We start from the raw sequence: 13,986 nt of genomic DNA, 5'->3' as shown, positions 1-13,986 counted from the left end.
GTTCTTCCGAGCTGCAGCTCGTAGCTCGTCTCGCAAGCTACGCTATAAATCTCGCCTTTACAGTTAGTATACACGTTTGTCACAGATCACGTCGTCTGACTGCGTTGTTACGTGCCTGCCCCGTGCCGGAAAGGCGCTTGTTGTTTCCTCGTTCCCGTTTACGCGACGGCTCTTTAAATCTATCACGCAAAGGATCCACTGAAAATTTGTAACACGGCGCCAGACGGAGTCTGCAGCTGTGTGCGAGTATTATCGGCGCGGCGCGTTCGTGTATCCCGGCACGTAGGGCGCTTAGCCCTCTCGATACCGCTATCTCGTCGAGGACCTGTTAGATTCGTCGGCGTCTTCAAGTAATTGCGTGCATGCACTAACCGCGTTGCGCCGGCAGCGATACGGTTAACGAGGAATGCAGCTGCGCTACGTAGCTAAGCCCCATCTGGAAAGCTATCGAACGTGAAAAGGCCGGGTGAAACAAAAGGAACCGAGAGTCGGGAGGTAACGATAACGATCATTGTCGAAGTAAAGAGAAACCGCGAATTAATTAACGCGCGACGTCTCGCAGTGGAGAAGGTGGAAATCCGCGGTCGGATAAAACTCCAATTTAAGTGGACACTCGAAATGTGGATCTCCGAAGGCATCTCTGCATAAAAGGCAGTTAAAACCAAGTGGCTCTGCTATCTGTTCGGTCAATTCCTCCTTTCAGCCCTCCCACCCCCGACATTTCAGCGACTTTATTCAGGGCCCTCCTGAAGATTCGCGATGCAACATTCGTAAAGGAGGCCAGAAGTGGCGGAAACGTGTGCCTCCTTTCGCTCGGCGAACTCGAATGGAAGGAAGCCACGCCACGGGTAAGAACGAATAAGGGTAGAACGTAACGGCGGCGGACGGAAGGCACGCAGAAAAGGGGAGAAAAAGTCCAAAAGTACTCTACGTCGGTAGCGGAGTTTGCGTAAAGGGGTTTAGGTAAATTGAAAATGGAATTAAATTCCCTGGGCGCTGCTCGAGAGAGGATACACACGGCGCGCCCAGAAAGTCGAGAGAGGAAAGATGTACTCGTTGTTCCGCTCCCCCTTTTTTTCTCGCTTTTTTTTCTCGCTTCCTTTTTTTTTCCCACCTTCCCCGTCACCCACTCGCGCCTCCTTCGCTCCCTCGTTACACCTCCGTGTCGCTTCTCCCCGTTCCATCTTTCGGAAGTCATCCGCGAACGTGCGATGCCAAGTAAGGTACACAACGAGCTCGCCCGGTGTAAATGGGCGTACGGCCCGGAGTGCCGTGTTCTTCCTCCGGTAAATATGCTCGCATAAATATACATATATGCTTTCAACGGGCAAGTATATGCGTGTACGTAAGTTACGGCAGTACAAAGACAGAGCTGCGTGTGACGGAAAAATATTGAAGAAATCGACATAACGCGTCGCTGCAGCCGCTTGAACGGCGTTAAATCGCGATACCTCGCCGACGCGGGTGGGAAAATTGCATTGCGCTTGTTTACCTGGCGCGAAACTGGAAATTAACAGCATGCTCCACGCGGTACTTTCGGCAGCGTGCAAAATTCCCGTTTTCAGTAACGTAATAACGTTTCTCGTAGACGCACGAAAAACCGTAAACGGTGAACATCACGAATTAACGATAAGATGCAAATGGGATTTTTCTACGTATCGCCTAAATATTCATCCTGTAATAAACTCCCTACTTAATATGCCAGCGTTAAGAAAATCGATAATAACGGAGCGCTTTGTTCCGGCTACATCGTGATTAAGCTGCGATCCTTGCTGCATCATGCAAGGTATCGATCCGCTAAAACCCGTTGAGTAACGATCAATCAAACGGATACGGGCCTGACTTACAGCTATAGAAGGTAACACGTTTCCCGTGGCAAATCCTCTGGCAATGTTGAACTCGAGTCCATAATTGAATGCTATATACAGTGACAGCAGATTTCACAGTGAATATTCGGACAAGCGAACCTGTTCCGCGTTTCGTATACGTGAATCCCGTAGTTCTTATATCACTTTCGGGCTCTACTTTTTTTTTCTCTCTCTCTCTTTCTTTCTCTATCCGTTTTGCGAAAGTAAACGCGAATCGCTACTTGTACGTGAAAACCTAAAATTGTAATCGGCGTCTTGGCGTAAGAAGAGAAACAAACACACAACGACTGTTACTTCGTTGACAAGTCGATAACGCAATTATTCAATAGGACTATGTAAATTTCGTTAATTGTCGGCTTCTCGAGAATTTCGGAAGGTAGTGACAGCCCGACTGCTCCCCGAGAAATTCCTGCTAATTCCGCAGGGACACAAAGCGCTTAAAATTAGCACGAAATGCAGCGTGAATAATAATATTACGCGAATAAGAAGACACCTTCGTTAAAGCTATATTACAACTAATAACGTTCAGCGCGGTTGAATATTTCGTTACATTTCAGCGCCACTTCGCGATAATTGGATAACGTGGTAGGTAAAGAACGCTTGTTCAAAGCGTCAGCGAGATAAAATTTTTTTTTTCGGCCAAATAGGCATGCAACTCAAAGACGTGCACGAGAATTAACACGTCACTCCGCGTGCATTTATATTACGTCGCGATATGTTGTAAACATAATTAATTGAGCTCTTTGTAAAATGGAGCAAAATAAAAGTGACGCTGTGAACGCGTTAGATGTTAATCAATGTCGTCGTTAACCATCAAAGCGTTAACACGATTATGTACAGCTAGTGCAATTTAACCACGCCACATAATTTGTTTATGAGAATTTGATAACGTGCAGACGCGCTGCAAAACTTGTTCGGATAGGATTTTGTACTCCTCATTAAATAACTTGATAAATTGATCGATAAACTACACAGTAGCATAAATTAAAAAGAAAAAAAAATAGAAAGTTTGCGATCTTGTTTCAAGTAAGAAAAATCAAATTTAAAGAGTCAAAGTTATATTTTTACAAAAAGAAAAAACACAAATCTTTACTAAAAAGTGATATAAAAACACATTATTTTAATCCATTAATTTTTCTTTTTTCTTTTTCTAAAGCCTGGTATTTTGCATGGCAAAATTTAAATACTAAGGATTCAATGCGAAAAATATATGAAGTTAAAATTAATAAGTATGAAATCATGAAATTGCACGTTACAAAAGTATGAATCTCATATATAATTTCCATATTACGCGGCACATGTAGACCTCGGGCATAAATTAACTAATGTTATTTTTCATATCTATCAGATATTCATATATCGCAGCATCCAGCGTTTCGCGTTACATATGTAGGTAGTCAAATGGAATTAAATCTATTACGCGTGCTTAATTATTTAATTAGTAGCGGTCGTAGTAAACGAGATCAACAAACTTTCCCGTATTTCTACATCGCTGTAACATTAATAATAAATATATGCGTGAAAACAATGTCCCCTTTTTTTTTATCTGAGAAGTAAGATCATAACATTTTATTACGAGCGTTATAAATATTCATTTCGGGTTCTTATTAGCGACTCATTGCGCTGCGAATGATCTGCCAACATGAAAATACGATACCGCGCGACGCAGAGTAAGAAAAACGCGTCCATGTTACTGCCAAGGACCACCCATAAAAATGCAAAAGAGAATGCATAACAATTCCAATAAACACTGCCTTTAATGAGAAGCGGGTCTAACTTTAAGAAAGTGCCTGTTCCCCCTTAATCGTACTTTGTGGAAAAGTTTTATAAAATTATGGAAAAGTTTGCGGCCGTAATTATCACCCAGGGACGAAAACGTCGTCACTAACAATCTGATAAATTTATAACCTTTTTTTTTCTTTAGCGAGTAACAGCCACAAATCATAGAAAATTAAACATAACGAGATGAATGAAATGTCGAAATTAATTGTGAAAAAAAAAAGAAATTATATTATGAAGATATAAAGTAAGACAAAGAGAAACATTTGCAATGTCTCTACAACGTCCTGCGATTTATGTCTTTGTTTTATCGTCTTACTTTTAGCTTGAACATCGATAAATTCAGCACATGGGATTTATTTTCATTTTTCACGGGAAATCTTCTTATATTTGAACGCAATATGGAATATGATCGTGGAAAATAGGGGCAACTTAAAAGTTATATCACGCCGATGGGCGCTAACAGGAAAAAAAAACTTGGCCAACACGCAGTATTTATTTATAACATATTCTGTACAGTCACTTCTGTTTTGTTGCACGGTCGCAACATTTTCGCGCGATGCATATACAACCTACTCCGGGTGGCGCCCGTGAAGAAGTCATCCCGTAAGTTTCATAAAAGTTTACGGTGGATACAAACTTTTGATCGGAAAATCGGTTCGTTCGTGCACTCCCTTCATTTCGCTTCTGTTTAATTTTCGAAGGAAAAACGATTGTTAAAAATATAATCGCAAATCCTACTTTGTTTCTCGTTTTATTTCTTTCTTTTTTTTTTTGCGTAATTTATTTCATACATTTTACATATGTATCGTCCACAGAGAAAATTTTACATTTATCAGAGCCCGGTATTTATTAAAATAGTTTAGTAAACATTCTACGGATATTAACAAATGGAAATGTCCATGCTTCGCCGTGAATGTAGAAGTCAGAATCCATTTGTGCTACTTTTTACTTGAATCTTTCAGATATTGCACAGAAAGGCGAGTAATAATATCGACATTTCGGTAGCGTTATTTCGGAAAGAGGATAACGAAAAAAAAAAAAAAAGGAACAAGTCGTGACCGGAATAGAATTTTGAAATATGGGCCTATTTTATCGCGGACACTGATATAAAAAAAGGAGTGCCACAGTGTTCCCCCTTGTTGCCATGAAATATTTGCCGCCGTGGGTTCACAGCGTGTACGGCCGATAAAACAAAATCCGATTAAATGCTTTGTTTTCGTCACGCTTTTTTCCGCGCTACGACGCCCGTGTCCTAATTGATTTGCCGAGTAATGGATCAGCCCGCACGTATCACCGTGGCGAACGAGCGTCGGGACGCCGAATGATACGACACCATTATATACAACGCGCAATACATTTCACTTTATATTTACCGTCCCTAATGTCGCAATTAACTCGAAATTTCATAATAAATTAATAAACTGTTCGATCACGGTTTATTGCATATAACATTAGCTGCGGGATTAGAAATATAAATTTATCGCGTTGATATCTCACGCCGATGAAATTACGGCGACAGCGTTGATATTACTTGGCGGGGCACGAAAAGACATTTCCCTAATTTCACTGTTAGAAGCCGCGCGTCGCGATATTAGTTCCATCGATTTTATTATCGGAGTCGCTCGATTATCAAGCTTTAGCATCCGCGCGTGGCCATGCATGCCCGAAGCGTGCACTTACAGACTTGACCAACTTAGAGAACGCCCAAGGTGAAGAGTAATAGACTGGAGGTCGGCAAGCTCCTCCATGCGAGATGTTGGAGACGGTGAAGTGTAACACTATATGTAGAGCATAATAACATTATACTGCTAACTAACTTTACCGATGTGCTGCCTATATCAACCTCGCATCCTTATAGACGTTTAGCCGGTGAGAGTTTTCGCATTAACAAGTAGATAGAAATGGAAGTGCACAAAGTTAGATGAGGTAAGAAGGCTAACATGTACAAATTTACGTAGAACCTAAAATAGCAAACAAAAACTTTACCACGTCAAAATACGGCGAAGCTAATAAATTTAGCTAATAATTACGCTTATACTTGCTAGAATTACGTCACGCGCAAGTTCAGTTCACCCTTCTTTACGCACACATATAATTCAAGAACATGTTATACCGAGAGCCAATTTGTTAAATAGAATGATAGTCTTTTCATAATAATTTGTTAAGTAAAAAAAAAACCGATAGGCGTCATTATAATATCCACTGAACTAGTAATGACGACAAGTGACGCGACGGCGTGATCGAACGTCGTTTATTTGCAGCGCTGCGTTTGACGCGTTCGATTTAACGATCTCACAAAATATTTCTCGCGCACAATCAAAGGGTAATAGAGCGCGTTCGATAAGCTGCACGCATCGTGCGTGCTCTTCGCATTATGCTATACTGCTTTCGCGTAATATCTGCGCAAATAAAAAAAAAGAAAAAAAAAATTAGGGCTAAACATTTTTTTTGTTTTTTTTTTGTATCGATTTTATTTAAAATAATGTTGTGGCCGGTTTTTAATTGCTATGAAATAATTCTGCAGTTAATTACAATTAATCAACTAATTAGTCTAATTTTTGCTAATCGCACCTGTGACCCGGATTTGTGATTAACAAAGTTTTACATGTTTTATTCAAAGCCCGGTGCCTGCGTTTGGCACGAGCAGCGAGCTCGTTCATTATGTGTATCGGACCACTATAATCGAGCGTTTTCAAGGGTGATTAAATTGTCAACAGTTCACCTGATGCCTCGTATCATTTCTTTCAAGCCCGATATCGATCGCGATATTGCTAATTTCCCGATAGACTTTTCAAGAATCGGCTATTATCGCATAACTGTCAGGCACGTAACGTGAACCGATCACGGCTAAAAACGAGCGAGGTGGATGCGTCAAATCGCGAGACAAAGGAACCATATTGCGTCTGAGAAAAATTCGAAATTGTTTTATCGATGAGCTACTGATTGAAAAATCATTCTACGAAACCGACAACATCGGACGCTGTCTGAAACGCCATTTGAAATTCATGAATACCGGCATATCTATAACCAATTAGGTCACACGCGGCAGAAACCGCCGCAATTGTTGACCGTCGCCCGAGAACTTTAATAGAGGCCTTTCAAAATTCACCGAACGTACCGTTCTTTATCGAGGCAATTAGAATGCCCGCCTATGCAGGCTGCATAAACCATCGGAGTCCCTCGTTCGGCCGAATTGCCAGAATGTTAACTAGCTATATATTTAAGCCACTCGGCTGTTATGCCACACGTCAAATAGACAATATATAATGTAACAACGAGCTCCGCGTGTAAATCAAAACCGATGCTTTCCGCTATAGTGGGCGGGAAATTGACACATCACCGACTGCGGCGCGTTGTTTAAGACCATTCTCGCGGTATCAAAATATTGTGTCTGCCGAGCTTACCTGATGCCGCCGCGAGTCGTGTCGTAATTTAACGTACGAGATCCGTGCCGCCACGTGACATAGCCAGTGGGTTGCGGTATATTGCTGACTACACACTTCAGCTCTATTGTGCTACCTGCTTTGTAGAACTTGTCACCAGCCGTAGCGCCGTGCTCATCCACTATTTCCACCTTCGGCACTGCACAGAAAATTTATTAACCTGGTTAATTTCATAAGCACAACTTAATAATGAAATAGAGATTTAATTTCAAGGATAACTTAAACGAGATTATGAAGCAATTTTCTTTTTTTTTTTTTCCTTTTTTCTTTTTATAAGTTGCGTCTAGTAAAACTGCCGCTTGCCGATGGCCTGCCACTTAGTCGCAAAACGCGTTCCAGCGAATCGATGATTTGATAGTAAATAAACGCTAACGCTCGCATAGATTGAGCGATCTTACTTTCGTAAGTGCTCAACTTGAGATCAAAGTGGCACGGCGTCATTGGACGCGCAAGCAAATGAAGCTTCGAGATCGAATGGAGGCAAGCATTAGTTGCGGTTTCCGAAGCGAAGTCGCGCTTAATTACTGTCGTAAAGCAACGGGGAATCATTGCTTTTCCTTTTAGTTTCAACCGTTCGTGTTTCGATCACACGGCCGATATATATACGTACGAGTGGGTTTCAGAAATTTATCTCGTTCAGGAGATTTTCGCATTTCACGTGGAACATCCACTTTCGATCGGCAAATAAAAGGGAGAGTGGATAACGGCTTTGCAATAATCTTGGCATGTAACGAAATATATTTTTCTTCTTTTGGAACAGAATTGCTTTTCTCGCTACCACGTTTGTAACGAGTCTTCCCGAAACACATCTTTATTTGATAAACTTTATTCAAGTAGCTAACATAGATAATAAGCGCGATTAATTGAATATATTTTAAATACGTTTTATAAAGATAAAAACTACAGCAAACAAACGAAGACGTGGCCTATCTATAATCAACTGTGTGACGAGGCTAAACCAACAATGGCTCGCCTCGATGCAAACAGGGAAAAATAAGGCGGAAATTTTTGAAATTAAACTTAAAAAAGTAGAGTAGAGTGAGAATAATGTTTAGATGATTATTATATTATTAAAAAGTAAAGTAAATTGTTAATGATATTACAAAGTTAGCGACGCGGAGCTACAATGAAATAGAAACGGTCCTCCGTACACGTTTCTACCGTGAAAAGCAATATGATCCCAATGCGAGAAAGAATGGGCGAAAAAATACGGAGAAGACAAGGAGCGGCAACGCGACAATTGCCACGGGGAAAACGAACGAACGAACGAACTATAAATACGAGGGGAACAATCGAGGAAGCCTTTGACCCCGTGACGCCAGCTAATCAAAGCCTTGGCAGACTGATTTCGCGTTCCGCTCGCTCCCACGTCCCGTTCCTCCTTCGACCTACCGCCGGCCAAACAATACCTGACAGCGGCAAACTTTCGAAACGTCCATTTAGGAAAAACTCCATTTGCACCCAAATGAAGGCCACTAACTGATCCCGCGCGCCCGCGTCTCCGCCACTCTTTCTTCCCCGCGATTCGACCCTTCGCTCGCGAGCCCAATGTCGCTTACTATTCTGTATCACGCGGGTAACGCTCGAGCTCGAGCGTCGTTATAACACCAACAAGCGGTCCAAACCGACGCATCTGTGCGTTAACTATCAGCTATTGTGCTCCTCGTCATTACTAACCGCTTCTCTATCCCTCTCTCTTTTCCAAACTATGAAAACTCCGGACGCGTCCGTTGGGAAACAAAAAACAACCCGTTAGAACAGATTGAAACAACCAAGGACAAAGCTTGCCGACATTTTTTTTTTTTTCTCTACTTTTTTTTCCCTTTTTTTCCAGGATAACGGAAACAGAAATCGTTTGGCGCCGGCACGTTCCCGATTTATCCATTTTTACTTTTTTATCGAGTTACCAGTCTCGCGTCTCCCTTGCGGTCGGTATACTCCGGATACATCCTTTGAGGGTGACTTGTATCACGCGTCCTTTGAGAGTTGCTTTCTTCCGTGTGACTCCCGACGTCACTGTATGCTCTTTGCTTCTTCCCCACGCGGTTTTTGCGCGGACGCAAAAAGAAATGTTCGTTACTCTTTTTCGCTGCTTTTAACCCCGCGTATCTTTCCCGGCGGTGGATGCGCGCGAGGAGAAAGAAACTTAACCGAATCAAAGGAATATACTACGAGAAATGTTTGGATTATTTAAAGTCAACATATTCTTTGGCGACCGTCGCGACTTAATCTTTCTCTCGCAACTTTCCGAAAGCATTTCGCCGCTGCGAGATTGAAATAATTACATCACCGGCAGTAAATGCACTCTTAAACTTTGGGCAATATGCAGCGCCGTGGAAAAGTTTTGCAGTCTGAATTATATAAATATAATATGACCGGATATTAAACTGAAACGTTAATCTAAACCGCGGAACTTGAAAATAAAAATAAATATTGCACGAGCAAATAAAAGGAATTATTGTGCGTTTATACGCATCTGTGAAGAGCTCCGCTCCCGCGTAATTACGATGTTCGTTTCATATTTTAACGTGAAGCAGATTTGCTCGTGAAATGCGCGAAAAACCTCAATTGTTTTTCATCTGACCGTGATTTTATTCTCCCTAAAATTTTACGAAATTAATCCGATGGTGCATCAGACACTTTTCGATTAAATAAAAAAAAAAATAAAAATAACAAATAAAAAAAAAGAAGAAGAAGAAACGAAAAAAGAAATACACGAATGTTATGTGAAGAATCCAAATTAAACAAACGGGAGAGCGAACAGATAGGAACGAGCAGCTTGCTGAACGGCATCGTAATTTCGTGTTTCCACTCATTTGATTAATCTAAATCCAGCTTACGTAAATACCGAGTACGGGTTACGTTTCCTGTACATTAATTGACAATCTGAGTTCTTCAATAAAGCTCCATATCGACGCCTCTCCGTTGCTTAAATATTTCCCGCGCCAAAAAGTCATAATAATTGACCCGGGGTAATTTATAACATAGCGACAATACGACGAAACAATGAGATTAACGCTACATTTCACGAAGCACACTCTGTTTCGCGTCCTGAGGGCGGGCGCACGTCTCCTGTGCATCCACAAACGGCCGGGCACAATTACAAGCAGGCACTTTGAACACGAAACTCATCGTTGGTACGTGGTTTACGGCGAGCCGTACGACATGCTCGGCGAAATTACCACGGGTGAGAAAACGAAGGGTACGTGTAACGTAGTGCACAAAAGGAACCGGAAAAACGAATGGATACATCGCGTAGACGAAGCCAAGTAGTGCCGGAAAGTTTGACGCGAAACTCGAGATGTATCAGAATTTCCTATAGGGAGACCGCAGCAGGCAACCAATCTTAAGTTTACGCGTCTAACTTTTACCTTACCGCGGAATATATATATATATATCTTACCCCGCATACGTCGTGCTGGGCACATCTTATCAGAAATCACTGGAACGTTAATGCAATCTAAAACGACGCGTGAAGTGAGCGAGCAATGTCGTCATTCGGAATGATCTAATTTAAGTTTCGCGTTCAATTAAATCATTGCGTTTTATTACAATCTCGATGGAAGAGCGGGAGGGAGAAGAGAAAAACTTAATGAGCTTCGAGCATAAAGCACAATTAATTAATCGTTAACAAAATCTCAATTAATTAATTGGAGATATCTTTAAAAATTATTTTCCCAAAGCTTCAGAGACGGTGACGGCCGGCGTTTTAATTAAGAAAAATTCTTCGAGCGAGATATACCCCTTCGACGAATCTAGTCAGTTAAGCGCATCTAAAGATATATAACGAGATAAAGACATATTTAACGTCCTAATTATCGTAATGCAGTAAGTTTATCAGACGAATGAAGCTCGGCGCGCGGCTCGAAGAGCTTTCGGCGCGCGGAACGTGATGTTTCGGTTACCCTGGACCCGGTGAAAACGACGGAAACAGTCTTTTCCTATCAACCCCGCTCGTGACACGTGCGCGACGTGGCGCGACCTCGAAACATGAATTTAGGAGCGTGACAAACGCGGAGGCGGGCAAGGACCACGGGTGCACACGTGCGTCCGGGGGTAGACGCACACGTGTCCCTCGAGAGAAACAACCCCGGGTTATACATATGCACGCGGGGAACCCCGGGGTCACGCGTGTATGCATATGCATTCCTGCCGGTGCCCGCGCCGCGCCACCGACGAGATTGTGAGCAGTATGCATGGGAATCACGTTGTTGATGTACGAGTGGAGTGGCGCCGTACACGGCATATGCCGCCGCCGCGATGCGGCTCGACGCCGTTTTCCGACCTCAGCCCCGACGCGGCTTGGCCTCTCGCACATCGCCCCGGCGCTCCGCAGCACCCGCAGCAGCGCACGGTAGTCTTACGACCCACTATTTTCATAGGGGAAAACATTCCCATCGCATTTTACAACGGGTATAAACCACCGCTTGCACCCCCTTCGCCCGAACGCTGGGATTCGAACCGCATCGCCCCACAATAATCCTCTCCATCGTTTTTCCGCCCGGTGGATTTTTTTTTTTTCTTCTTCCCTTTTGTGTCTCTGCCTATCTTCCCGCCCCGTGCTCTTTTCTGTTTTCTCTCCGTTCACCTGTCCCCTTGCCAATATATACTTGTATATACATATGTATATATACATATGTATATACATATATATATTGGTCGGCTACATCGCGTGCCATCGCGTGTTCGGTGTCCAATACCGAAGTTAGCTGCCTCTCGCCTTTGTGTAACGCCGCGCGATAATGGACAGACAAATTGCTCTGTTTAGTCGTGGGACAGAAACGAACGTGACTGCGTGGTAGAGTTAATGTCCCTCGTGAACGTCAGAAAAGTGGCATATCTAATTAAGTGTGTTTGCTCGAACGTAAGACTAATGCGTCGGCACAACGTCAAGCGAGTGACCAGTCAATTTAACCTTACAGCTTGCATGCCCATTCTCTCAGACTAGAAGCACCCTTGGAAAATTTATTACTTCTGTTGAAATATAGATGCGTTATTGTGGCGCATTTGAATTATCGCGTAATGCGGCAGGTGTAGATTATTACTGCGCGTATGAGTGATAATCAAAGTATTATTCTACGTTGTACGTACGGATTAGACTAAAGGAAGAGCGTTCGTTAGCAGGCGCCCATTTTCACAGTCCGCGAAATAGCATATTCTAAATTACCATCAGCGGCGAATTAACATACAAGTATATTACGAAGGTGGTGATACTGCGAATTGACTTCTACCAGGTAGGAGACGTACGTATCCAGCGTCAAGAGCTTTTAATTAAAATATGGAGATCAGAGCGCAAAGCCGGCCATTGTGGCTTCGAGTGAGGCTGCAATAATAACAGATAATATATTGCTCGTGAAAAGCCGCTGTAACTGGCTCTTTGAAACAATGAATTCAAATCCGAGACTCGTTACCGCTGGCGGAACAATAACGTCTCGAAATCCACGACGTCCGCGACGATTGCCAAAGCTATATTTATCGCCAATATTACCCGACACTTTTCTTTTTCCCCGACGGCTAATGCGCTTATTACAAATTTACGTGCGCGCAACGCGACGGCAACGAGCATTTTATCCTCCACCCCGAACGCACTTTGAATCCGCGTCCGCATCAACGACTCTCGTCTCGCCGTTCAATTTGTCCAATTCGTTTTTTTTTTACGCCGACGTATAAATCCCGCACGCGTGATCTCCGCGCGTTTTAACAGCACCATTAATCAAACAGATAATCTTAACCATACTTCGCCCGTTACCCGTTATATCAAACAAGTCATCGTCCGATTTTTATTGGAATTTTACGCTTCAGATATTACAGATGGCTGCATCACATCGCGGCGGCCGTGCGCCACGCCAGAACTCATACAGAAAAAAAAGAAAAAAAAAAAAAAGCGAAATTGAGGAATGATCGTGGTAAACGATAATAAAAATGCCAAAAATTCTAATTAAAAAAGAAATTTGTTTTTCCCAGCAGTAAATAAAATTTTTGTGTGACATACGAGACCATAAATTCCTTAATTAATAAAATACGTGAAATTGTAACTAACGAAAATATCAAAAAAAGTTAAAAAAAATATCGTTTACTGCAATCTTCCTTTTTGACACCTGTATCGTTTATTTTAATCGGTCTGCGATTCGAGCAATTCTTTCTTCTCGATTTACCTGAAAAACTTATTTTTTTTTTCGCAATTCTGGTTCTCCATGCGATACGTTTCACGGACTGTTAAACGCACGTACGCACGGGATACGTCCTCATTAGTCTACTCTGACTCGGTCTAGTTCACTGATTGGTTTGCAGTCATCTCGATTTCACGCTCCGCCGGATTTGGTGTCTGATGTGTCCTTGTATTGAACATTAACGGATATTGCGTATCGATACGTTCGACGTGGCCGCAGACACGCACTCTCGAGCCTTTCGTCGTCGATTTTAACGTCTCAGTGTCTCAATTGGTGAAAATGCACGATCGCGAGGCACAACGGTGAATAGTTGAGAGTGCCATTTCTTGGATCAGGGAGGCAAGCTTTACTTAAACGTAGTATTATTCAGTAAACCGCAGGGATTCAGGGAGCTCAAGGATAATAACGCTTAACTGCGAGCGATGGAATCGATCCTTCGACCCTGATAGGCAAAAACCTATCCTTTATTGATTTATTCTTCTTCGGAGTCTTTAACTTATTCTTTTTATGCGCGCACCCTTCCCGTTTTCTCGCGTGTATTTGTTGGAACTTTTTTTTTTCCCTCTCCAAGGTTTTCCCTATTAATGCTATCTAATCTCCGGAAGCGAAAACAGCTTACCAAGTTACGGGAACTATAAATAATTGTAATATATCGTGACAAGTTCGATATTATCCACCGTTACGATGGTATCGTTTTATTCTCTGTAAAGTTTAACTCCACGT

General features: G+C 42.5%; 1 protein-coding gene across 2 annotated transcripts in view; it reads right to left on the bottom strand.

Moving 5' to 3' along the window:
• The window catches only part of LOC139101760 (opioid-binding protein/cell adhesion molecule), a 113,200-nt gene that overhangs the window by 30,033 nt on the left and 69,181 nt on the right, over window positions 1-13,986 (bottom strand). For both annotated transcript variants that reach the window (XM_070655167.1, XM_070655175.1), the window contains one exon: window positions 7,055-7,232. In XM_070655167.1, the coding sequence (XP_070511268.1) occupies window positions 7,055-7,232 (178 nt within the window). The remainder of the gene's footprint in view (window positions 1-7,054; window positions 7,233-13,986) is intronic.

This window comes from Cardiocondyla obscurior, linkage group LG01 (assembly GCF_019399895.1).
Source record: "Cardiocondyla obscurior isolate alpha-2009 linkage group LG01, Cobs3.1, whole genome shotgun sequence".
Taxonomy (NCBI): Eukaryota; Metazoa; Arthropoda; class Insecta; order Hymenoptera; family Formicidae; genus Cardiocondyla; species Cardiocondyla obscurior.
Note: the sequence above shows the minus strand (reverse complement) of the source record. Positions and strands in the feature narration are given on the sequence as shown.